At 43.8% G+C, this 27,219-nt stretch overlaps 1 protein-coding gene across 1 annotated transcript in view; it reads right to left on the reverse strand.

The window, feature by feature from the left end:
• TDRD3 (tudor domain containing 3) overlaps positions 1 to 27,219 on the reverse strand; it is a 565,755-nt gene that overhangs the window by 325,103 nt on the left and 213,433 nt on the right. The window contains exon 3 of the mRNA XM_082246772.1: positions 14,322 to 14,387. Within this exon, the coding sequence (XP_082102898.1) occupies positions 14,322 to 14,387 (66 nt within the window). The remainder of the gene's footprint in view (positions 1 to 14,321; positions 14,388 to 27,219) is intronic.

Raw genomic sequence — 27,219 nt, forward strand, 5'->3', positions numbered from 1 at the left:
GCTTGAAGATCTCACAGGAACACTGGAGGAAAAAAAGCTGTCTAAAAAATCTTTTCTAAGAAAAAAATCCTGCCAGGACCGAAGATCCCAGCAAGGTATCTAGGTCCTTACTCCTAACTAGACAGAAAAAAACTGATTTGCTAGAGCAGGAAGTGAGAGGATATACCCTCTGGGACTGCCCCTAGGGTGTGGCCAGAACGTTTTCTTTCCTGTCTAGTCCTACTCCTGTAGAGGGCAGCATAACCCGAGGGTGTTGAATCACCGAGGACTACGTCTGTCAATGAGCGATAGAGAAAAACAAATTTATCTTGTCTGATGAAACAAAGATTAAACTCTTTGGCTGGAATGGTAACCGTCATGTCTGAAGGAAACCAGGCACCGCTCATCACATGGCCAATACCATTCCTACAGTGAAGCATGGTGGTGGAAGCATCATGCTGTGGGGATGTTTTTCAGCAGCAGGAACTGGGAGATTAGTCAGGATCGAGGGAAAGATAAATGCAGCAATATGCAGAGACATCCTTGATGCAAACCTAATCCCGAGCGCTTTGGACATCAGACCGGGGCAAAAGATTATCTTCCAACAGGACAATGACCCTAAGCACACAGCCAAGATACCAAATGAGTGGCTACGAGACAACTCTGTGAATGTCCTTGAGTGGCCCAGCCAGAGCCCAGACTTGAAACAGATTGACCATCTCTGGAGATGGAAATGGCCGTGAACCAACGCTCCCCATCCAACCTGATGGAGCTTGAGAGATCCTGCAAAGAAGAATGGGAGAAACTGCCCAAAAATTGGTGTGCCAATCTTGTAGCATCATACTCAAAGACTTGAGGCTGTAGTTGGTGCCAAAGGTGATTCAACAAAGTATTGAGCGAAGGCTGTGAATACTTATGTACATGGGATTTTTTAGTTTTTTTACTTTAATCAATTTGCAAAGATTTCAAACAAACTTTTTTCATGTTGTCATTATGGGTTATTTGTTGTAGAATTTTGAGGAAAAATGTGATTTTTGACTTACAGAAAATCCATATCTCTGATGTTCATTGATGGACACAGCACTTCATCTTCTTGACCATAGGGTTATACTGCCCCCTACAGGAGAAAGACACTGGGTAGAAAAAAAAGCTTGCGCACGCCTATGGGGCAGTCCCTGGGGGGTATACTTCAACTTCCTGCAATAAGTCTTCAGCTTTGTAACAAGCAGTGTCAAAAGAAACAAACCCAACCCCATAGGGAGGCAGGTGCTGTGTTCGTCAATGTACATCACAGAAATGGATTTTCTACTAAGTCAAAAATCCCATTTTCTCTTTTGTTCATTGACGGACACAGCACTTCATCTTCTTGACCGTAGGGACGTCCCAAATCAGTGCCATACCCCTGTGTGGGGTGGGTATATCTGGTGAGTAGGACATTTACCTTAGGGGTCAACCAGTACCTCACCAGTTACCCACCACGGGGTCACCCTAAGATTTATCCACGAAGTCACCTATATATTCATTTGGTTATGGACTAATCCGGTTATCTACACACCACCACTGCACTTCTGGCTATAAGGACTTTTTTCGGCCCGTCACCCCATTATACGCATTACTCACTTTCGTGCACTTTTTTTCTATTGTCACTTTCATTTCTCTGAGCGCCTAGACCACTTTTTATATTTTTAGTGCACCTTATTGCACTTTCGCTTGTCACTGTCACTATACTTTGTTTTATATATTTATACCTTTGTATTGTACCAATTTTATAGTGCACTATATATTTAAATTATATTTAATTTTATTTTTAATTGCTTGATCATACTTTTAATTCTTATACACACGTTGTCACCTTGATTGCACCTTACCACCTGGATATTGATACACACTAGTTACTGTGTTTTACTATTTATATATCATATGTTTGTTTTATATATTTATGGAATTATTGTTGCACTGATACCATATTGACCACTATTTTCTACATATACATTACGGTGTATTTATATATTAGTGTTATTTATCACTGTTTACACCCTAGTCCATTACCAAAGGCAGCGCCAATTACCCTAATTTTTTATTTCAAAAATGAAAGATTGTTCAGTCACTGGCGGCGCTCTCCCCCCCCCCCCCCCACCGCCAGTGCAGTGCCCAATGTAACCTACAAAGGTATATCCACCCCAGGGAGGGAGGGGGGTGGGCAGATGGGGGGCACAGGCCTCAATAGACCACCGAGACGGGGGGAACGCAAACTGGGAGGGAGGTGAGCCCGGGAGGGGAGCCCGGGGGGTCCGACCATCCCAGGGAAGGGCCCACATCCACCCCAAAACCCACCAGGGGTGGGGTGGGGGGGACAGCTACCTACTACACCAGAAACAGGGTGGGCACCGCTCCGGACAGGACACATTATTCCAACATAATGTGGGTGCTGTCGGCCAGGAGGAAACACTGCAACTCAGGCAGAAGCCAGCTCGTATGCACCCTCATGAGACGTTTAACTCGCGGGCCAGCCCCTGTCCAGTGGGGCTATGTCGCGGCCAACCTAGTGCCGAGCTGTGGTCTGCACAAGCTCGCTGGCTGGACTGGGGGGGGGGGGACACTAAGGATCTATATCATCCAGTGCATCGCCCAGTCTGGCACTTGATTGTAGAATCTCACAGGAACCAAATAATAAAAAGAGGAAAAAATTCCATTTAAAAAAAAAATAAAAAATTACCAGGACCAGAGATCCCAGTAAGGAACTAGGTCCTTACTCCTGACATAGCAGAAAACTCCCAGGGACTGCCCCATAGGCATGCTCAAGATTTTTTCTCTGCCTAGTGTCTTAATCCTGTAGGGGAAGTGATGTGTCCGTAAATGAACGAAAGAGAAATATTGAATTTAATCAATTTTGGAATAAGGCTGCAACATAACAAAATGTGGAAAAAGTGAAGCGCTGTGAATACTTTCCTGATGCACTGTACATTCCTGAATAATTTCTTTCAATTTGCAATTTCTTGCATTGAGTCAGATGCTTCAGCCCACAAAAGACCTTCTCCAGGAAAAATTCTTTATAAGCTGATTGCATACTCTGCCCTCTGTTCTCCTGAATCTTTTCACTTTGGTATCATCAACTCATATATAATGTAACTATGGCAACCTTTGCTTGTGCTTAAATATTCCCACAAAAGGGCAAACTACATTTTTATATGATCCAAACCCTCCCTGCATGGGAGCTACAACTTACTGCATACGGTGTTATTCGCGTGTGTGTGCACGCAGTTAGATGTCTGGTTCCCTCATTTCTACATTTTATTTTTTTGTCTTTAATTAATATGTAACAAAACACTGTGTTAAAAGAAACTACACAGTAGGACGTATTAATAGCCACTGATGGAATCCCCTGAAATCAAAATGACTACTTACTGTTGTGCTCAAAAATTTGCATACCCTTGGATAATTGGTAATATATAGCAGCGTTTCTCAACCCGTGTGCCGTGAAGAGTCCCCAGGTGTGCCGTGGCAAAATGACCCCATCTGATCAACAAACTGTGTTGGCCACTCAGTTAAGCCTTGTTGTTACAGCGGTGCTGGTCCGCTGTCTAAAGCTCACTTCCCGCTGCCACAGGCATTTGGGAAGCTGTGCGGGCCGTCCGATCGCATCTTGCTAACCGATGATGTCATCGGTTGCTAGGGGCGGGTCAAGTGTACGCACAGCTTTCTGGGATGTGCGAGCCGCAGGTCCCAGGAGACGCTGGCTGGCGTGCTTTTCCCCAAGGGGAGGTGAAGCAGAGCATGAGGAGGCTGTTCAGTGGCTGCATATGAGCTCCTCTGAGCTACATGAGGTACAGAAATTGTACCTGTAATTTACCTGCATGTTTTTATGTTTTAGGTTTAATTACATGCATGGTGATTATTTATATTGCATTAAAAAAAAAAAAAAAACATACATAAGATATGTTGGTTATTATTATTGGTAATAGTAACTATATTTCTTTAATGGTAACTGCAGTTCTTTTTATTTTCCTTCCTTTTGCACATTGCTCTGCTGCAGTTTGGCTGCAGTGCAGGTGTAGCGCAGGGTACCCGCGGTTTTCATGTGCATTACTTGCGGTTAGAGATGTGCCGGTTTTCGGTAATTCGATATATTGCGGTATTGCATACCCACGGTATTGTTATTGTGGCATTTTTTAAAATACCGTGTTTATCTGCTCCTCAAGTCTGACTTTAGAATTGATACATTTCAGTGAGCTGGATGACTCATTCACTCACTCAACAGTTCACTCACTCAATAGAAACAGCTCTGGTAATATGATCCTAGAGTGAGAAACTTAGCTCCTCCCTGTAACCAATCAGACGGCTCCCACTCAGCACACACCCACATGCTTCTTCCAGGGCTCAGACAAAGAAACACTGCTAATACAAGCAAGTTTTTGCAGATAGATAGAATTAGATAGATAGAATTAGATAGATAGAATTAGATAGATATTATATATATTAGATAGATAGATAGATAGATAGATAGATAGATAGATAGATAGATAGATAGATAGATAGATAGATAGATATACATGGGCATAGCAGCATATCATATATATATATATATATATATATATATATACACACACGCGCATAGCAGCCCACATTACATTATTATATAGCCATCAAGCAGTGTCTGGCCTTCCTGGTGATGACTGGTCCTGGCGCTCTGATCCGATGGCCTGGTCTTTAAAGGGGCAAATCCTTGCGGTCCAGAAGTGGTTAAACCTGCAGGAGGACCGGTGTTTTTATCTATTAATGACTTTACTATTGCTTTAGGCCTGGTTCACATGAATGAGGGTTGGGGGCCCACAATTGCACAGGCATAGCAGCCCATTGATTTGAATGGGCTTGAGCTGCTATGCCTGCATTTTCGGCTGAAAAAAGGTGCATGCAGAATTTTAAAAAATGCAGTGGCCATGAAATCCATCCTTTTGCACCATGTGACTTACCTGCCGTTGCTGCACACGCAAACTGTGTTTTTAAATGCCGTGCCCACGTATATAAAAAATGCAGAAAGCTTGCCAGAGCAGGAACTGCAGGTAAGTCGCATGGTGCAAAAGCAGGATGGGTTTCAAGGCCACTGAATTAAAAAAAAATGCTGCATGCACCTTTTTTCTGCGGAAAATGAGGGCATAGCAGCCCATTCAAATCAATGGGCTGCTATGCCTGTGCAAATGTGGGCCGCCAACCCGCATACATGTGAACCACCAACCCGCATGCATGTGAACCAGGCCTAAAGCAATAGTAAAGTAATTTATAAATAACAACACCTCCTTCAGGTTTAACCACTTCTTGACCACAAGGATTTGCCCCCTTAATGACCAGGCCATCGGATCGGAGCCGAACGCCAGGACCAGTTATCACCAGTTAGGCCAGACACTGCTTGATGACTTATTTTAGGCCTGGTTCACTGAGTCTGTACTGACTGACTATATAATAATGTGCATAAGTGAACCAAAGCCCCTAAATTCAGCAATGAAATTCAAGTGAGGTAGAAATTGAATAATTTAAATGTATTAATTGAATACCGTGATAATACCGTATACCGTGGCTTAATCAATTAATCGCAGCATGAAAATCTGATACCGTCACAAGCCTACTTGCGCTTTCCTATAGACTTCTATTATGTCCCTCATTTTTGGTGTGCTTTCAGAAAATGTAGGACATAATAGAAGTTTATGAGAAACGGCAGGTAACGCACATGAAAAGCGCAGGTACCCTGCGCTACACCTGCACTGCAGCCAAACTGCAGTGAGTCATAGTTAAATATACGTTCCGGCTTTGAAATGGTTTATCGGGGTTATGGCTGAAGATATCAGCCATAACCTCAGTATTGTTTTTTACAGACCGCGGCTGGCTTTCTAATGAAAGCATTACAAGCAGCACGTGAGCCACTGGAATGCTTTCAGAAGCAGCGGGAGGGGATGTACCCCCCTCCCACCGGCTCACCCGAGAAACAATTCAATAGTGCAGAGTATATCCTCTTTAATAGCCTCTATGGCGACCAGAGCGACGTTATGACCTTCCGTCCAGTCCAGGCTCCATTTTTGGTTGGTGTGCCATGAGATTCTTCCAGATTTTAAAGGGCGCCTTGGGTGAAAAAAGATTGAAAAACACTGATATATAGTATGAAAAATGGTTAAAGAAAACATGAGTGAGAAGGCAAAACGCACCGCTTATTTCTCAGGAGATTCATATTCAACTGTAGTTCATAACAGAATGGCAATCATAAAGCAAAACATGGCAACAAGTAAACAAATGAAAAGATCCCTGTTCAAAAGTCTGCATCCCCTTAGTTTTTAATGCCGTGTATTGTTCCCTTTATCATCTATGACAGTCTGCAGTGTTTTATAATAATTGTCTGAGGCCCCAAATTCTCGCTTGTGGAAAAGCTTACAATTTGTCTTCCTCCAGGTCATGCAAAGTCTTTTCTCATCTTGCATGAACCGCACCTATGAGATCTCCCTAGAGTGGCTTGATGATAATTAAGGTCAGGAGACTGTGATGGCCACTCTAGAAACTTCATCTTTTTTTCCTGTAACAGGAGGGTCAACTTAGCCTTGTGCTTACGGTCATTGTCATGCTGGAAAGTCCAAGAGTGTCCTATGCATAGCTTTCATGGAGAAGAATGCAAATTGTCAGCCATTTTTTTCTGATAACATGCTGAATTCATCTTGCCATCAATTTTCATAAGATTCCCTTTGCTTTTAGAGCTCGCACATTCTCAAAATATCAGTGCGCCACCACCATGCTTCACAGTGGGGACGGTATTTTTGTCACTATAGGCCTTGTTAACCCCTCTCCAAACAGAGTTTATGGTTGTGACCATAAAGCTCTATTTTGGTCTTATCACTCCAGATTACAGTGTGCCAGAAGCTCTGAGGCATGTGAAGGTGTTGCTGGGCATATTGTAACCGGGCTTTTTGTGCCATTGGCGCAGTAAAGGCTTCTTTTTGGCAACTTGACTATGCGGCTCATTTTTATTCAAGTATGATCGTATTTTGCTCCTTGAAACAACCACATTGTCTTTTTCTAGAACAGCCTGTAATTCTCCTGAGATTACCTGTGGGTTTTGCTTTGTATCATGAACAATTATTCTGGAAGTTGTGGCTACAATCTTACTTGGTCTACCTGACCTTGGCTTGGTATCAAGTGATCCCTGAGTTTTCCACTTCTTAATAAGTGATTGCCCAGTACTGACTGGCATATTCAAGGCGTCGAATATTGTTTTATATCCTTTTCCATCTTTATAATGTTCCATTACCTTGTTATGCAGGTCTTTTGGCAGTTCTTTTCTGCTTCCCATGGCTTCGTATCTAGCCTGCTCGGTGTATCCACATGAGAGCAAACAAGTTCATTGACTATTTATACACAGACACAAACTGCAATTTTAAAAAGCCACAGGTATTGCTATTTTTCCTGTGTGTGTCACCTTGTGTGTGTCTGTAACAAAGGCCAAACATTCCAGGGTATGTAAACTTTGATCAGGACCATTTAGGTGATTTCTGTTATCATTCTGATTTAAAAAGAAGCCTAACAACTATGTGAAAATAAATAGCAATAAATATGATCACTAGCCTTAAATATTTGTGAAATTTTGGCATTGATATTCAAAATTTGACTATTTCTGCCAGGGTATGGAAACTTTTGAACACAACTGTAAAAAGCCCACCAGCTCTCAATACAGTCAAAATACCCAACATAAAGGTCACTTTAATAACCAAAATGCCCTGCTGATAAGTATGAAGCGCAGACACAGAGGTGCTTGTACATACCCACAGAACACTTCAGTTCTCCTGCTTTGCCAAAACGCTGGGCAGTTCTGAATAGGCAAAGCTCATACTTTTCCAAGTATCATTAGAGCTTCAAAACTCCCACCCCCATGCATTTTTATTGGTTCATCAATATAATGCTCTACCTCACTTGTGAACAGTAGCAAAGAAGATAGATGACGATATACAATAAGAAATCTATGCTTCTACAAACTTGCAAAAAAGAAGGCCACATAATATGCTATGCAATATTTCATGTTTACAAACCTTTCCATCTTTTTATAATTTTATTTATTTATTTTTTGTCACAACTTTAATATATAAAGAAATGACCATTCTACATTCACTTTAATGCAGATGTTTCACTAAAACCTTGTAAAACATCTCAACAACAGAGAGTGTGTAATTCTTCCATAAAGTTATAAAAAGTGAAATAAATGTCCAAACATTAAAATATAGGTTCAATTTAAGCAAGATTTTCCACAAATTGCCCTATGCAATTCCAAATAGTGCATGTTTAAATTGTGCATGTCCTCCCAGTACACATGCAGCAGTTAGGGGGCTTCTCCACAAACAAATGCTGGCATTTTGAACCCTTTTTCTGCCATTTGCAGAATGGGATGGACATTTGAATTGTGCTCTCCTGGCGGCTGTGCCAGGCCATTCAATTGTGCACATGTGCATTGCACTCTTCCCTGCATCAGTTGAGCTCAAAAGTGGCTACTCCGGCAATTTAAACTGTGCATGTGCGCAGCACACTTTCTCCTTCTCTAGCTTAGAAAGGGGATTTTGGGAAAATCTTGCTGAAGGTGAACTTCCACTTTAAACTTATCACCTAAGTGGATAGACATGCTGCCACCTTTCTGATTAAGATGATTTGTGTTAACACTTCCAGAAACTCTGTTTATCTTTCCTGGTAAACAGGTAATTATCAGTGCAAGACATTTTCCAACAATCCGGAAAATCTATGGGCGACAAGATGCACCTATGACCTTCTGAAACCCTTGTTACTGTCCCATAGGGAAAGACCTGTTGCCAGCACTGCTTGCTTGGAAAGGGTCTCACCTGGTCAATTTAAGCATGCTATAGCAAGAACATATCATCTAGTCCAGTGGTCCTCAACCCTGGTCCTCAGGGCCCTCTAACAGGCCAGGTTTGCAAGATAACTGAAATACATGCCAGTTGATATAATTTGCTGCTCAGTGATTGCAGTACTCTAGTCTGCATCTCCCCAAGGTAATACCTAAAATCTGGTCTGTTAGTGGGCCCTGAGGACCGGAGTTGAGGACCACTAAATCTAGTCTACTCAGACTGTATGTAGATTGAAGACTGTATGCATCTTTCAGCCATTTATGAAACCGCTATAAAATCATTTCCATGAAAATCAGGACAGTTAACTTTAAGATAACACATAGTTAAATGTATGCAGTGAGTGTTAAACTGATTAACAAGAGCTGTAGGAGGAAAAGAAAAGCTTGCATGAAGGTCTACGAAGAAAAAAAAAACAATGTGACACTCAGGAAACAAAGCAGCGAGCTGCTTGAAAAGGAACAATTCCCAAGCAGCCAGCTTCTTTGAACACACTAAGGCAAAAGTTATGGATTCTAAGAGAAAAGCATCTTCATAACATAAAAAGCAAAAAATTAACGATGAGACTAGTCTTTGTGATCTGTGAGGTGGAACACAATATTGTTAGCACAGGGAGGTAAATTGAAGACAGTGTCACTGGATGGCAACTAGTTAGTTGTTTTTGTACTGCACCAGGTGGGCGTTTTTGCCAGAAAAGCAGAAATGACTAGACTATTCTGCACTATCTTACATAAAAAATGTGAAATTAAAAAAAAAAAAAAAGATTAAATATTAAACAAAAAAGAAAATATTCCCCACATAGCTTTAAAATATTTTCAAATGGATACTTTGAGACCTATAGGTGCCTGACAACTAAAAATATGATTTTTCTTTGTAGATATCCCCCAAACAGATAGTTTTCTTGTTCGGGCTCTAAACACTGATTGGCACATTTAGGCCTCATTTAGAGGTCTTGCCTCTTTGCCAAAAGAGGATTCGACAAGGAGGCAAGACTTCAAAATGGGTCATCTTGAGAGACCCTGTATGTTATTGGGACTATGGACTCCAGTAATATGGCTGTCTGAGGACTTCCTGTTAGCAGTGATGCACTTCCAGTCCAACAGAGCAGCTCTAGTGCCCCTGCTGGCTTAAATGCTGCAGCTTCCTCCACTCTTACCTTCCACATTATACCCACTATTTGGGTAGTTTCTGAGAGTGCGCCTCAGATAAGAGTCCTTCTGAGGTTTAGATATGCTTTTCCTCCAGTACGCACCACGCAAACCAGCCTAAGCATCATTTATGATTGCTGTTTTTATGAGGATACCAATTACTCACTGTGGACTTTGTTTTTAACCCCTTATTGACTCCATAAAAGTGATTTGCATCCGGCACATTAATTCAACACCACCACAAGAGTGTTTATTGCTTAGACAAGTAGTTGAGCATTATGTGTGGCATTGGAATTAGTCCACAATTGGCATTTACAGATAAGTATATTAAACTCCTCCAGCTCCTTTTCTACCCATTGTGACATTACATAGTTCACCTACAGCTGCAAGAAAAAGTATGTGAACCCTTTGGAATGATATGGATTTCTGCACAAATTGGTCATAAAATGTGATCTGATCCTCATCTTAGTCACAACAATAGACAATCACAGTCTGCTTAAACTAATAACACACAAAGAATGAAATGTTGCCATGTCTTTATTGAACACACCATGTAAACATTCACAGTGCAGGTGGAAAAATTATGTGAACCCCTAGACTAATGACATCTCCAAGAGCTAATTGGAGTGAGATGTCAGCCAACTGGAGTCCAATTAATGAGATGAGATTGGAGGTGTTGGTTACAGCTGCCCTGCCCTATAAAAAACACACACCAGTTCTGGGTTTGGTTTTCACAAGAAGCATTGCCTGATGTGAATGATGCCTCTCACAAAAGAGCTCTCAGAAGACCTACGATTTAGAATTGTTGACTTGCATAAAGCTGGAAAGGGTTAAAATTATCTCCAAAAGCCTTGCTGTTCATCAGTCCACGGTAAGACAAATTGTCTATGGATGGAGACAGTTCAGCACTGCTGCTACTCTCCCTAGGAGTGGCCGTCCTGTAAAGATGACTGCAAGAGCACAGCGCAGACTGCTCAATAAGGTTAAGAAGAATCCTAGAGTGTCAGCTAAAGACTTACAAAAGTCACTGGCAAATGCTAACATCCCTGTTAGCGAATCTATAATACGTAAAACACTAAACAAGAATGGATTTCATGGGAGGATACCACAAAGGAAGCCACTGCTGTCCAAACAAAACATTGCTGCACATTTACAGTTTGCACAAGAGCACCTGGATGTTCCACAGCAGTACTGGCAAAATATTCTGTGGACAGATGAAACCAAAGTTGAGTTGTTTGGAAGAAACACACAACACTATGTGTGGCGAAAAAGAGGCACAGCGCACCAACATCAAAACCTCATCCCAACTGTGAAGTATGGTGGTGGGGACATCATGGTTTGGGGCTGCTTTGCTGCGTCAGGGCCTGGACGGATTGCTATCATCAAAGGCAAAATGAATTCCCAATTTTATCAAGACATTTTGCAGGAGAACTTAAGGCATCTGTTTACCAGCTCAACAGAAGATGGGTGTTGCAACAGGACAATGACCCAAAGCATAGAAGTAAATCAACAACAGAATGGCTTAAACAGAAGGAAATACACCTTCTGAAGTGGCCCAGTCAGAGTCCTGACCTCAACCCTATTGAGATGCTGTGGCATGACCTCCAGAAAGTAATTCACACTAGACATCCCAAGAATATTGCTATACTGAAACAGTTCTGTAAAGAGGAATGGTCAAGAATTACTCCTGACCGTTGTGCACGTCTGATCTGCAACTACAGGAAACGTTTGGTTGAAGTTATTGCTGCCAAAGGAGGTTCAACCAGTTATTAAATCCAAGGGTTCACATACTTTTTCCACCTGCACTGTGAATGTTTACATGGTGTGTTCAATAAAAACATGGCAACATTTCATTATTTGTGTGTTATTAGTTTAAGCAGACTGTGATTGTCTATTGTTGTGACTTAGATGATGATCAGATCACATTTTATGACCAATTTGTGCAGAAATCCATATCATTCCAAAGGGTTCACATACTTTTTCTTGCAGCTGTATGTGCCGGCAACTGTTTTTAACTACCTCCCACCCGGGCCATAGTACATATACGGCCGGGCGGGAGTCTCGTCCTTCTGAATGGACGTTCCGGAACGTCCTTCAGAAGGAAAGAGATCGCGCCGCCGCGGGCACGCGCAGCGGCGCGATCTCGATGTGCCTGTGTCCCTCGGACACACGGCAACAACATTCGGCAGGAGGGCCCTGTGATTGGCCCTCCTGATCACATGACGGCTGTGTCCAATCACAGCCGTCATGTAATGTAAATAGAGCCGTTGTAACGGCTTCGATCTCTTCTCCTCCTGACAGATCCTGTCAGTGAGGAGAAGAAGAGAGGATCGGTGCTGCTGCCGGGGTGATCAGTGAGTATTTCTAATTACTCACTGATCACAGGGGGGGTCTGTGCTGGTAATCAGAACATTGATTACCAGTGCAGCCCTGGGGGGGGGGGGGAGGGGTGCCACTAAGCCACCAGGGATGCCCACCCATGACCACCAGGGATGCCCACTATGGCCACCAGGGATGGCAAGCAGGGCTCAGAGAGCCCCCCCAGTGCCCTCCCTATCAGTGTTGCCCACCAATGCCATCTATCAGTGCTGCCCACCAGTGCCGTTATTGCCATCTATCAGTCCCGCCCACCAGTGCCCATTATTGCCCACCAGTGCTGCCTATCAGTGCCCATCAGTGCCCCCCATCAGTGCCGATCAGTGCCCCCCATCAGTGCCGATCAGTGCCACCCATCAGTGCCGATCAGTGCCACCCATCAGTGCCGATCAGTGCCGATCATTGCAACCCAACAGTGCCACTATCAGTGCCCATCAGTGCCGCCAATCAGTGCCCATCAGTGCTGCCTATCAGTGCCCATCAGCGCTGCCTATCAGTGCCCACCAATGCTGCATATCAGTGCTATCTATCAGTGCCACATATCAGTGCCCATCAGTGCTGCATATCAGTGCTACCTATCAGTGCCCATCAGTGCTGCATATCAGTGCCACCCCATCAGTGCCACCCCATCAGTGTCTCCTCATCAGTGCCTGTCAGTGCGGCATCATCAGTGCAGGAAAAAACATATCTATTTACAAAATTTTATAACCTAAACAAAAAAACTTTTTTTTTTTTTTTCAAACTTTTCAGTCTTTTTTTATTTGTGCACCAAAAAAGAAAAAACCTGACGGTGATCAAATACCACCAAAAGAAAGCTCTATTTGTGGGGAAAAAATTACACAAATTTGGTTTAGGTACAGTGTTGCATGACCGCGCAATTGTCATTCAAATTGCAACAGCGCTAAAAGCTGAAAATTGGTCTGGGAAGGAAGGGGGTTTAAGTGCCCTGTATTGAGGTGGTTAAAGTATGTTGTCTTACAAAACTTCCATCATTGTCACCCAAAGCCAGTAATAAAAATGTAGAATGTGGAGAGAACATATGAAAAAAAGTAAAATTGTCTCGGTTGTAAACTTGACTATAACATGACTTTTTGCCAGCGAAAAAAAAAAGGGGGGGTGGAGTTTAAGCTTTAGTTTTCCTTTACACTAGAAGTTGATTTAAGCATCTAATCTAAAAGAAAGAATTTAACTAAGCAGCAAAGTACAAAGAGGTGCTACATGGGAAGACTGCAGTGATTAAATTCTCAGTTTTAATATATCTGTGTGACTTTTTAAAGCTCTAACTCATGGTGGCTATTAAACCACAAAATCACGTAAAATGGAAAAGTGAAAAAGAAGCTCAGCTACCTTAAAAGAGAACTGCGTTACAAAATGGCATCTGTTTCATTATTAAACGTGGTTTAAACACGGTTATACATATACCAATTGCGGCCTGCTTCCGTAGTCCCTCCTGCCCCTCTGCTAATTAAAGAAGATGGTACACTTGTCACGAATCCAGTCAAACACTGCAGCACCGGCTAATAAACAAACAGAAACAGCTGGTAACTTGCAGCACACGCTGAAACCTCTCGCCGCCAGTCAGGTCTGATTTACTTCACAAACTAAATCCTCTCCGAAGCATTAATAAAACACTGGTGTGCATCTTCCATCAGCTACGCACAAACACAAGAGATGGAGGCAGAACATAATCAGTTCAAGTGAAAGCTGCTACACAAACGACACAGAAGAGGTCAAAAGCAGTGGCATGCAATTTTAACACAATCCGTTTTATAAACTCCCTGGAGGAATGACCTCATACAAAGGGTTTCGATTTTATAGGGAGGAAAATAAAAAAAAAAGATGAAAAACGAAGAAGTAGTTCCCCAGAAGTAAAGCACAGCCCTGACAAGGGGAAAATGAAAACAAGTAACTGACAAAAAGCTCAGGCCCTCGTTACCTTCTCTACTTTTCCTCCATTGATGTCACCGGGGAGAAATTTCTTTCCAATAGTTCTAAGATCTGTCTGAAAAATAAAATTAAAAAAAATATATATAGTAGCATTTTGCTTTGAGGATGCATCACACAAAGAGAATGCAACATTAAAAAATAATAATAATTCTGCAATAAACATATGTAAATAGGCATATTCACTCCATCACATGCATAAAACACAGTAACCAAAATATGTTCTAATTGATCTCTTAGGACCCCAAAAGCTCTCCTTAGATATTCACATGGGATGTATGTTTTAGGAGTTTTTTTTTTCTTTCAATTAACATTTGCACTAGACGTTTCGCAATCATGTAGTACCGTATATACTCGAGTATAAGCCGACCCGAGTATAAGCCGAGGCCCCTACTTTTACCACAAAAAGATGGGAAAAATGATTGACTCGAGTATAAGCCTAGGGTGAGAATGCAGGGCGGTGGGCATGGTACAGGAGAATGCAGGGTGACTGGCATGGTACAGGAGAATGCAGGGTGACTGGCATGGTGCAGGAGAATGCAGGGTACTGGCATGGTGCAGGAGAATGCAGGGTACTGGCATGGTGCAGGAGAATGCAGGGTACTGGCATGGTGCAGGAGAATGCAGGGTACTTGCATGGTGCAGGAGAATGCAGGGTACTGGCATGGTACAGGACAATGCAGGGTACTGGCATGGTGCAGGAGAATGCAGGGTACTGGCATGGTGCAGGAGAATGCAGGGTACTGGCATGGTACAGGAGAATGCAGGGTGACTGGCATGGTACAAGAGGATCTGGGGTTGTGGGCATACTACAGGAGATGCAGTGCTGCGGGCATGGTACAGGTGGACCATGCCCGCAGCACTGCATCCCTTGTAGTATGCCCGCAGCCCTGCATAATGGCAGGTAGTGCAGCTGTTTCACTTACCTGTTCCAGAGGCCCTTCATTTTAAAAATGGCGCCGACACGTCATTGCGCACGCGCCGCCGCCGCTCGTATACTTTCGGCTATTCCCGGGCCCTCCCGAGCGGCGGCGGCGCATCCGCGGTGACATGTATGCGCCGGGCGGCGCCATTTTTAAAGCTTAAGCACGTGGGAGCGGCCAGGGACTTTTTTTTTTTCTTGACTCGAGTATAAGCCGAGGGGGACGTTTTCAGCACAAAAAAAATGTGCTGAAAAACTCGGCTTATACTCGAGTATATACGGTATATAGAAATATAATCATTGCATGGCTCATTCCTTTATGCCGGGGGTTGTCCAACCTTTTGACCTTCCTGGACCATATTGAAAGAAGAGGAATTGTCTTGGGCGGGACATGAAATACACTAACAATAAGGATAGCTGATGAGCAGAAAAAGTTGGGCAGATAAGTTAATAATCACTGATATAGATAATGTATCTGAGTAATAAAACTTAATTTTTTTTTATTATAAAAGTAAAAGAGGGCAACATAAAACTAGTGCGATATTGGACAGTGTTTTTAATAAAAGAAGACATCAATATCTGGTTGGAGGGATGTAGTAGCATTTCTCAAGGTGCTTATCAGATATTTTGGTTCTAACATTTGTGCTTTGCATTTCATCTCTGAGACACCCACTATCTCCGGGATCTCTAAACTATGACCCTCCAGTTGTTCAGGGACTACAATTCCCATCATGTCTGTGAATGTCAGAGTTTTACAATACCTCATGGGATGTGTAACTCCACAACAGCTGGAGGGCCGTAGTTTGAAGATCTCTGCTCTAGCTGATCTGCATGTCAAGACTAGGCATGTCTGCATGGTCAATATCAGGTATGCCATAATCTTTGTAAACAAAAAAGTTAGATCTTCCAACCAATACTTCACATCTGTCAGAGCCTTACCACTACTGTCTTCCTTCTCACTCAATTGCCTCCGACTACCAAAATCTCTGCCTACTCAATCCAAAACTTTAAAGCTGGTGACTAAAAAAAAAAAAAAAAGTAAAACCATGGCTGGACACAAATATTTGAGCCACCCATTTGGAGACATATCCTTTGTCATATAACAGTGTATGTTTGGCACGCTATAATGCATGATTACATACCTAAAATGGGATGCGGGCAGACACTTTGTGACACTGGCTTATATGGGAGAAAGGGAGAAAGTAATAGCAATCAGAAAAAGTTATGTACCGGTAATCTGTTAATAATTTTCCCTAAGACTGTTCCTTCAGGAACGTCTGCTGCTGCTATAAGACATGAGATTGTCATCCAATCCATCCAAAAACATGATGGGGAAATCATGCCATTTTCTTTCCCGCAACCCATTTAATTTTTCTAATTGGGGGGGGGGGGTTGTTGTTACTCTTGTGAGAAATCTTAAAACTATTTAGCCTTACAGTTCTCATCTCGGGACTATAAAACTGGTCAAACAATAGTAGATGTTTGTACGAACAGATGTATGAAAATTCAAATGTCATTCAAAAAGACTTCAAAATTTCTCAATTTAATTTTCATTTAACATTCAATTTTGGAATGAATGTATTTTCCTGTATATATTGTCAGAGACGTATTTGTTAAAAAAAAAAAAAAAAGTTTCCATCCTGCTTCTTCGAATTTTCTCATCACTACACTCGAAAACAAACCTGAATTTGATCCCATTAACAATTTAAAAAAATCGAAAAAAATTCTTAAAAAAAAAATTTAATTAAAGTCCACTAGTGTATAGCCAGCTTGTGCTTAGGCTTTGGAGGGGAACACATAAAGAGTAGTTGAGTAATTTAGCAAACAAAAGCTGAACAGGGCTGACAACACTCTGCTGTCAACCCACAAGAAAATAAAAGCCAAATAGATTTTTGGCAGATCAAATTGCCTTCACCTACACAGAGTCAAATCAATGTAAGGCTACTGAAGAGAGGACTGCGTCAGAGTACAACACAAACTTTTACATGGCTGGAGAGCAACAGTTCATAAAACACCCATGCACAGTATTGTACAATCCAATCTCAAAGAAAATAAATCAACACTATAAAACATACAGAATTTACAATGAAATGAACGTTTCAAAACATTCAGCAATGAGAGAAAATGACATATGACAGCCGCTGTGAGTTATAGTTTTGTTTTCTTGGTTCTGGTTGGAAGTCACTAAAGCACGGAATTAAGCCAATTGCTCAGCTGAATCACAAATCATTTGAACTGCCACGCGATAATTAACATAAGCATCTGGTATCCAGCAGAGAATCATTCCAGCGCTATAGGAGATGAAGTATGATAGGACAAGGGTTATTAAGTACCATTACTGCTTTTATCTGTAAACCTGTATTTACATACATTTAAAAATGGAAAAGGATTAATTGTCGTTAAATCTTTTTTTTTTTTTTAAACAAAAATTATAAAAATATATCTTTGTTCTGTGCAGTAAAATACGATTTTGTACTCACTGTATAATCATTCACTTGGGGTTTATTGAGGGGACCCAGAAGGCAGTTACATTTTAGTTATATTGTCACCTACATAAGGAATGGACATTAGCAAACAAAGACACTCTAGCCCAGGATAGCCCATGCCTTCGTTTTGCAGCTCAGCAGTACAAACAGCATGATCAAAACCACAGATGGGTAAAGCCTGCATCACTCAATGGACTCCAAGAAAGGGATTTTAGAGCAAGTATGAAGATCCTATTTCCTTTCTTGTCCACTGAGGCACACAGAGTGAAATTCAAAAAAAGATCCCACTGAGGGGTAGGCAACAGCAAAAATGCACTAACAGGAACAAATGAGCCTAGTGACAGCTCAAGAGCCATCTAAGGACCAACACCCAAAGCTGGCACTGGACAAGGCCGCAGCACCCAACTGGTAACAAGTACATGATAATAAAACAAGGTCGAAACCTAGCAAGGGGAAACAATGCCTGATGCCAGAAAAAAAAGCAAGAAAGTACCCTTATTATTAGGAAGTGACAAGGAAGGAAAACCCCAATCCAGAGACTATAAGCTTGAAAACTGGTCTCCCTGATTCAACCAGAAGGGTGGAATAAAAAATCAATCCTCCCACAGAGATTGACCAGAGAGACCAAGGTTTAATTCCATGGAGTCGGCATAGTGAAACAGGATAAGTACATGGAAGGTCCCTGTAAAAATAATACAGTCAGGTCCATAAATATTGGGACATCGATACAATTCTTTTTTCTTTTGGCTCTATACACCACCACAATGGATTTGAAATGAAACAAATATGAGCTTTAACTGCAGACTTTTGGCTTTAATGTGAGGGTATTAACATCCAAATCAGGTGAAAGGTGTAGGAATCACAACAGTTTGTATATGTGCCTTCCACTTTTTAAGGGACCAAAAGTAATCGGACAAGATGCGCTTTAGCTGCAGACTTTCAGCTTTAATTTTAGGGTATTTAAATCCAAATCAGGTGAAAGGTGTAGGAATTACAGTTTGTATATGTGCCTCCCACTTTTTAAGGGACCAAACGTAATGGGACAATTGGCTGCTCAGCTGTTCCATGGCCAGGTGTGTGTTATTCCCTCATTATCCCATTTACAAGGAGCAGATAAAAGGTCCAGAGTTCATTTCAAGTGTGCTATTTACATTTGGAATCTGTTGCTGTCCACTCTCGATAAGAGATTTCAAAGAGTTGTCACTATCAGTGAAGCAAGCCATCATTAGGCTGAAAAAGTAAAACAAATCCATCAGAGAGATAGCAAAATCATTAGGTGTGGCCAAATCAACTGTTTGGAACATCCTTAAAAAGAAAGAACGCATCGGTGAGCTCAGCAACACCAAAAGACCCGGAAGACCACGGAAAACAACTGTGGTGGATGACTGAAGAATTCTTTCCTTGGTGAAGAAAACACCCTTCACAACAGTTGGCCAGATCAAGAACACTCTCCAAGAGGTAGGTGTATGTGTGTCATAGTTCACAATCAAGAGAGCGTGGCCGAGCTGCGGATGTGAGAGGAGGTGTGAGGCACTAGCTCCGCCGAACATCCTGCTACCGATCCTGCACAACACCGGACCCGGTATTGTACTTACCTCCGGGGGGACCCTGCAATACTCAGCACGTCAGGGTGCATCTGTTGAGCGGTCCCGATCTCTCCTTCTTCATGTCCAAGCGGGGTAAGGACGGAAAGGCGGCTTCCACCGTTGCGGCCCAAGATGGCCGCTCCTAGCAGCGTGCTTCTCAGAAGGAGAAGTATATGGAGGCTGCACATAAGCTCTTTGCCAAGCCGGCGCCCCGGGATTCTCCTGCAGCTAGCGGGTCGGTGTTACCAGTTTCCCCTGAATCGCAGTCCGACGCTGACGATACCGTACCGCTGGGGGACATTACACACCAGCTCGGGGATTGGGAGGCGGCTGGCCTGGAGCAGGCCCCAATGCATTCCTCCCCCACTCCAGACTCGGAGCCCACGCTGCGAGACATCATGGCGGCTGTTACAACATGCACTACATCAATCACAGCCCTGACTGCTGAATTAAAGGGTGTCAAAGCCAAACTGTCATTTATGCGCCATGACATGCAAAAGCTCAGGGAACGTACATCTGCAGTGGAGGGGCAAGTGAGCTCCCTGGAGGATGACATGGCACCCATGCAGAGGGAGGTAAAACACACTGCCCTACTCACAGCTCAACATGCGGCCAAGTTGGACGACCTGGAGAACAGGCTTCGCCGTAATAACATCAGGGCCATTGGTATCCCGGAAAGAGCTGAGGGTAAGAACCCTGTGACATTTATTGAACGTTGGTTAACTTCTACGTTTGGGCAGGAATCTTTTACTGCCATGTTTTCAGTGGCGCGTGCGCATCGGGTCCCTATGCGCCCCCTCCCCCCAGGGGCCCCTCCTCGTACATTTATCTTCAAGCTCCTTAACTATAAAGACAGAGACATTATCCTGACTAAAGCCACAGAAATGCAGGGGCAACTGAAGATTGATAACTCAAAAGTTTCGCTGTTCCCTGACTACTCTGCTGAAGTCCAAAAACAGAGGGCGAAGTTTGTGGATGTGAAGAGTAGACTACAGGACCTTAACATTCCTTATGCTATGCTGTTCCCTTCCAAGCTTTGCGTGGTCGCCAGGGATGAAGTCTTATTCTTTGACAAGCCTGCTGCTGCTGCCCAATAGCTGGATGCTAATGGTGGGACGCCGTGCTCCGCTGCCTCCCCCAGACGTGGGGCCCCATGACAACCCATATGGCACACCTTGTCCCCTGGATTACTTGCTTCTTTGACTGGGGAGTTCCCTAGTTGGCTCTTAACCTGATGTCCAGTTGCTGAACTGTACTCTTAGGAACTGGCGGATGCTGTCCGGTTGGAACACCTGCGACTGCCCCTACCATGTTTGCAGTTTCTGAGGAGATTGCTGTGGCATCTGCAGTCCCTCCCCGGATTCCCCCTTGTTGTCCTGGTTGGACGTACCCTGTTGCTCTGTCCTTGTCCCTACACGTGGCAGACGTGGTCCCCTTTCCTTCCCTTTTTCCACTTATTCCTTGGACTGTGACTTTGCTCTTTTATTCATCATGTTTACAACTATGGCCCACTGCATCACCACTGGCCTGGATTCCCTATGCTCTGACTTCCCGATGTGCCTTGTATCTTTTCTCCTATCTCTACGGCTGCCTGCCATGGTTTCCTGGATGTCCTCTACTCTGGGGTACCCTTACGGATGCTACTGTGGGTGCCTGGTCCTCTGGGTGTGCGCCAATGCGTGTACCGGATACCCCTCCTGCTTGTATGCCCTTTACACGAATATGGCTGATACTGTTTGCATAGTGTCCTGGAACGTTCGAGGCCTGGGAGACCCGGTCAAGCGGACAGCAGTTTTCCGACATGTTAAACGCCTGCGGGCGGATATTATCTGTCTGCAGGAAACTCACTTGCCTCCAAATGATGTTTACTCCTAGAATGTTTAGTCATCAATATCATTCTGTGTTTTCCAGTTATTCCAGGGGAGTCTGTATTCTCGTTAGGAGGGAGGTTGGGTTTACCTGTTTGCAAACTGTGATTGACTCAGAGGGGCGATTTGTTATTCTATTGTGCCAATTTAGCGGGTCTGACCTGTGTGCTGATTGCAGTGTATGTGCCTCCGCCATACTCCACTGGGGTTCTTAAGCTCATTGTAGATCATCCCGGCTGGTGAGGGAAATCGGACTGACGGATGTGTGGCGGGTGGGACATCCGGGGGAACGGAAATACTCCCGTTTCTCAGCTGCTCACTCCGGTCTTTCTAGGATTGACATGGCGTTGGGCAATGACTCTCTCCTGCCGCTGGTGGTCGGGGTGGATTACGAGCCGAGGGTGGTCTCTGATCATTCTCCGCTTTGGGTACGCCTGGCCCTAACTAGTTTTGGTTGACCCTCTTCCCTAGTCCTGACCCTGTGCCGGCCTTGTTGTCTGATTTTTTCGCCCGTAATTTACATACAGCTGAATTGGGGGTAGTTTGGGATGCTGCTAAGGCGTTCCTCAGAGGTCAATTTATGTATATCATTAAATGGTATAAAGACTGCCACTAAAGCCTGGGAAAACACTGTACTGGAGGAAGCGTCTAGGGCGGAGGGAGCCTATATCGCAGACCCATCGGATGCCACTCAGAGATCATGGTTGGCCGCCCAGACCTTGGTTAAAACGGTGTCGGTTCAGTGAGCTGAAAATAAGCGTTTTTTTCTGCAGCAGAGGTACTTTGAAGAAGGGGAAAACATATGCTGGCTATGCTAGTCCGTGCACAACAACCGGTGGCGTTTATACCTACAATTAGGGACTCCCGGGGGGTTCAGTGGCATGCAGCATCTGACGTTGGGAGGGTGCTGCGTGACTTTTTTGCAGACCTCTACTCATCCAAGATTACAGCTAGTGCCCAGGAGATTGAGGATTTCCTGCACGCTTGCGAATTGCCCACGCTCTCTGCCTCAGATGTGGCTATGCTTGATGCTCCCCTCTCGGAGGATGATATATTTACCGCTTTGAAATCTACACAGCATGGTAAATCTCCGGGGGCTGATGGTCTTCCCTCGGAGGTATATGGGAGGTATGCTGAACAACTGGTGCCAGTCCTGCTCCGGGTTTATAATGAGTCGTTTCGTAATGGGAGCCTGACAGCTTCTATGTCCGAAGCGATTGTGGTCCTGTTACTTAAACCTGACAAGGACCCCTTGCTGGCGGATTCTTATCGGCCCATCTCCCTCCTCACCGCTGATGCTAAAATTTTAGCTAAAATTCTGGCCACACGGCTTTCCCAAGTTATACAGTCAATTATACATCGCGACCAATCGGGATTTATCCCTACTCGCTCGACTGCACTGAATCTCAGGCGCCTCTACCTCAACCTCCAAGTACCTGTGGATAATCCGGGCAATCGGGCTGTCTTTTCGCTGGATGCCGCTAATGCATTCGACAGTGTCGAATGGACATATTTGTGGGCGGTCCCGAAACGATTTGGGGTGGGTGAGAACTTTCTATCATGGGTGCGGGTGTTATATGCGAACCTGACGGCTAGACTACGAATCAATGGCGATATGTCTTTCAGTCTTCATAGGGGCACCAGGCAGGGCTGCCCTCTTTCCCCGTTGTTATTTGCCATGGCGTTAGAGCCCTTGGCAGCACGGATCCGTTCCTCCCCGGGGATAGTGGGTTTTCGACGGGGTCCAAGTATGGATGTCATTTCACTTTATGCGGATGACACCCTGCTATATCTGGGCGATACCCAGGAGTCCCTGTAGGCCGTGATGTCTCCAATAGACTCCTTTGGGTCTTTGTCGGGTTTCTCCATCAACTGGGACAAATCGGTCCTTATGCCACTGGATCCGATGACTACACCCCTTCCTGACTACGCCTCTTTGGTGAGAGGGGTGGACTCGTTTAAATACTTGGGGATTATCGTATCCCCGGATCCCTCTGAATACCTGACTCTAAATTTAGTGCCTCTTCTGCAGAAATTTCGCTCTAAATGCTCGAGCTGGTGCAAACTGCCATTGTCTGTTGCAGGGCGTGTCAACTTAATTAAGATGGTCTGGTCTCCGCAGCTCCTGTATGTCCTTCACAACTCCCTGGTGTGGATACCCAGGAGATGGTTTCGTAGGATAGAATCGCAGTTCCGTGACCTTATTTGGTGTAAGAAGGTGGCTAGAATTAAACTCTCTACACTACAGCTGGGAAAGGAATCTGGTGGTCTGGCGGTCCCGGACCCTAGGATTTACTTCCTGGCCTCCCAGGTTCAGCATATGGGGGGCTGGGGTATCCTAAACCCACTGGATCCTATTGGCTCCATTTTGCTGCCTCCGGACTCCCCACACCCAGTGCTGGCTCACCTGGAAGCGGCCTCTTTGCCAGCTCGGGCGGGGTGGGAGGGGGACCTTGGCCCTATTGATGGTGAGACGTGGGATCTGTGTCTCTCTTCAATTCCACTGGTATCGGTGTCTGCCTCTCACAAGGTGTCGCATCTAATGCTGTTCCATAGGGCCTATAGAACGCCGGTGCAGTTGTTCCGCTGGGGCCATAGGTCCTCCCCACTTTGTCCGAAATGTGATAGAGACCAGGGCACACTAATACATATGATGTGGCGCTGCCCCAAACTTTTTCGCTATTGGTCAAAGGTGATTGATACCATATCTAGAGTATATAACTTTCAATTATTGAGGGATCCGTTGGTCTGTCTGCTTGGAGCCCTGGAGGTGGAGACCTTGTCTCCAAATGCACATGTGGCTGTCTTGCGATTGCTATACATTGCACGTAAGCTTATTGCTAGATACTGGATATCCTCCAGGGTGCCTGACGCGGGACAGTGGATTACTCAAGTTAACGCTTCTCTAGTTCGTGAAAAACTGACATACCAACACCGCAAGGCGCACCGGAAATTTGCATCACTATGGCAGCCATGGCTGGATGATCCGGCCTTGGCCCCGCCTCAACTGGTTATGGATAGGCTACTGACAGGCTGAGTGGTCTTCTTGCGAATAATTTTTGTAGATAGACTATCATGGAATGCAGTGGACCGGCTCTCACTATGCACTAATGTTCTGCTTCACATTCTCCCTTTTCCTTACCCTCTTCCCCCCCTCTTTTTTTCCCCGAAACCCCTCCCCTCTCCCCCCCCCCCTCCCCCTCTTCTGACCCTCATGTTCTCTGCCGTTGTTCTGCCCGGTTACTGACCCTGTCGCTATTTTGTGATCTGAGCTACCCATTCCTGGTATTGGTCATGTATGTATGTTTAACAATTAATTTTTAAACGCACAGCTCACAATTATCAAAATGACTCTCTCCTCCCCTCTTCCCCAACTCCTGGTTACCTGCCTTTATCTCCTTTCTTGATACATGGTGTTTTGGATGATTACTTTGCCATGGCATGTTAATGTAGCTTTCAGTTGTATACAGGGATACTGTTTTTCTACTACCTGGTTCATGTAATGCTGTTACTGCTGAATGCTTTATTTTTGTACTGAGTTATTTATGCCGTGTACTGTTTAACCTTCAATAAAGTACTGTGTTTTTTTTTTTTTTTTTCAGAAAAATAATCAAGAGAAGACTTTACCAGAGTGAATACAGAGGGTTCACCACAAGATGTAATCCATTGGTGAGCCTCAAAAACAGGAAGGCCAGATTAGAGTTTGCCAAACATCTAAAAAAGCCTTCACAGTTCTGGAACAACATCCTATGGACAGATGAGACCAAGATCAACTTGTACCAGAGTGATGGGCAGAGAAGTGTATGGAGAAGAAAAGGAACTGCTCATGATCCCAAAGCATACCACCTCCTCAGTGAAGCATGGTGGTGGTAGTGTCATGGCGTGGGCATGTATGGCTGCCAATGAAACTGGTTCCCTTGTATTTATTATGTGGTTGCTGACAAAAGCAGCAGGATGAATTCTGAAGTGTTTCGGGCAATTTTATCAGCTCATATTCAGCCAAATGCTTCAGAACTCATTGGACGGCGCTTCACAGTGCAGATGGACAATGACCCGAAGCATACTCCGAAAGCAACCAAAGAGTTTTTTAAGGGAAAGAAGTGGAATGTTATGCAATGGCTAAGTCAATCACCTGACCCTGAATCCGATTGAGCATGCATTTCACTTGCTGATGACAAAACTGAAGGGAAAATGCCCCAAGAACAAGCAGGAACTGAAGACAGTTGCAGTAGAGGCCTGGCAGAGCATCACCCAGCATTTGGTGATGTCTATGCATTCCAGACTTTAGGCTGTAATTGACTGTAAAGGATTTGCAAGCAAGTATTAAAAAGTAAAAGTTTGATTTATGATTGTTAATCTGTCCCATTACTTTTGGTCCCTTAAAAAGTGGGAGGCACATATACAAACTGTTGTAATTCCTACACCGTTCACCTGATTTGGATGTAAATACCCTCAAATTAAAACTTAAAGTCTGCAGTTAAAGGACATCTTGTTTGTTTTATTTCAAATCCATTGTGGTGGTGTATAGATCCAAAAAGATTAGAATTGTGTCAATATCCCAATATTTATGGACCTGACTGTACATAGGGGAAGGAACCTGTGTATCCAAATTTTAGCAAGGAAGGGAGCAGACTTGATACAACTGAGCACCAAGCCTAATTCCTCATCTATTCACAAGGAAGGAAAGACACCCCTAGGGGAAAGCTCTAATGGAAAACCTTGGTAAATAATCCTGATCATCCTTCAGCCTTTAAATGGTCGCAGTTTTAGAGATGCTTCTTAGATCCAAAGAAGCATTAGTACCCAGTAAGAAGTCTTATCTGGATAGAGAAGTGCCTTTAAACCAAGGCAAGGAAGATCTCCAGAGAGCCATTACTCCAGAGTGTAAGAAGCAAAATAAGAGAACAGTGCTGGGTAAGTAGCTCCCATGGAGTCAACAGATCCTTCCCTGCTATTGTTAGGTAATGCTCTGCTCTTTGGAGGAAGCTTGACCATTCTGCCATAGTTTGACAAATTAAAGTCACAGCCAGAATTGGGCAAAGGCAGGGCCTGTCAGCATTAACTGGGTCTTAAAGAGAGATTCCAACTGACTATCAGTTGCATGTCTTAATGTAAGAATTCCCTCCACTGACCACTGTTTGATAAAGTCACTTCCAAATGGAAACCAGTTCAGTAAACTTTTGAGGGTTGTTGAGGACATTTTGGAGTGTTTTCAATCCTTGCAGAGGAATCCATTAAAGATAGAGTGTAATTGCAGCTACAGTGAGGGAAAAAATTTATTTTACCCCCTGCTGATTTTGTACGTTTGTCCCCTGACAAAGAAATGATCAGTCTATAATTTTAATGGTAGGTTAATTTAACAGTAAGAAACAAAACAAAATATCCAGAAAAACGCATTTCAAAAAAGTTATACATTGATTTGCATTTTAATAAGTGAAATAAGTATTTGATCCCTTATCAATCAGCAAGATTCCTGGCTCCCAGGTGTCTTCTATTCCCACTTAAAGGGAGTGCACCTAATCTCAGCTTGTTACCTGTATAAAAGACACCTGTCCATAGAAGCAATCAATCAATTAGATTCCAATCTCTCCAGAAGGGCCAAGACTAAAGAGCTGTCCAAGCATCTCCAAGCAGCGATTATTTGCAAATGGAAGAACCACAAAATAACTAACTGTCAACCTCCCTCTGTCTGGGGCTCCATGCAAAATATCACCTCGTGGAGTTTCAATGATCATGAGAATGGTAAGGAATCAGCCCAGAACTATACAGGAGAATCATGCCAATCATCTCAAGGCAGCTGGGACCATAGTCACCAAGAAAATAATTGTTAACATACTACGCAGCAAAGGACTGAAATACTGCAGGGCCCGCAAGGTCCCCCTGCTGAAGAAAACACATGTACAGGCCTGTCTGAAGTTTTCTAATGAACATCTGAATGATTCAGAGGAGAACTGGGTAAGTGTTGTGGTCAGATGAGACCAAAATCGAGCTCTTTGGCATCAAAGCAACTCAAGGAGGAGGAATGCTG

The sequence above is a fragment of the Pelophylax lessonae genome (genome assembly GCF_965119305.1).
Source record: "Pelophylax lessonae genome assembly, chromosome: 2".
Taxonomy (NCBI): domain Eukaryota; kingdom Metazoa; phylum Chordata; class Amphibia; order Anura; family Ranidae; genus Pelophylax; species Pelophylax lessonae.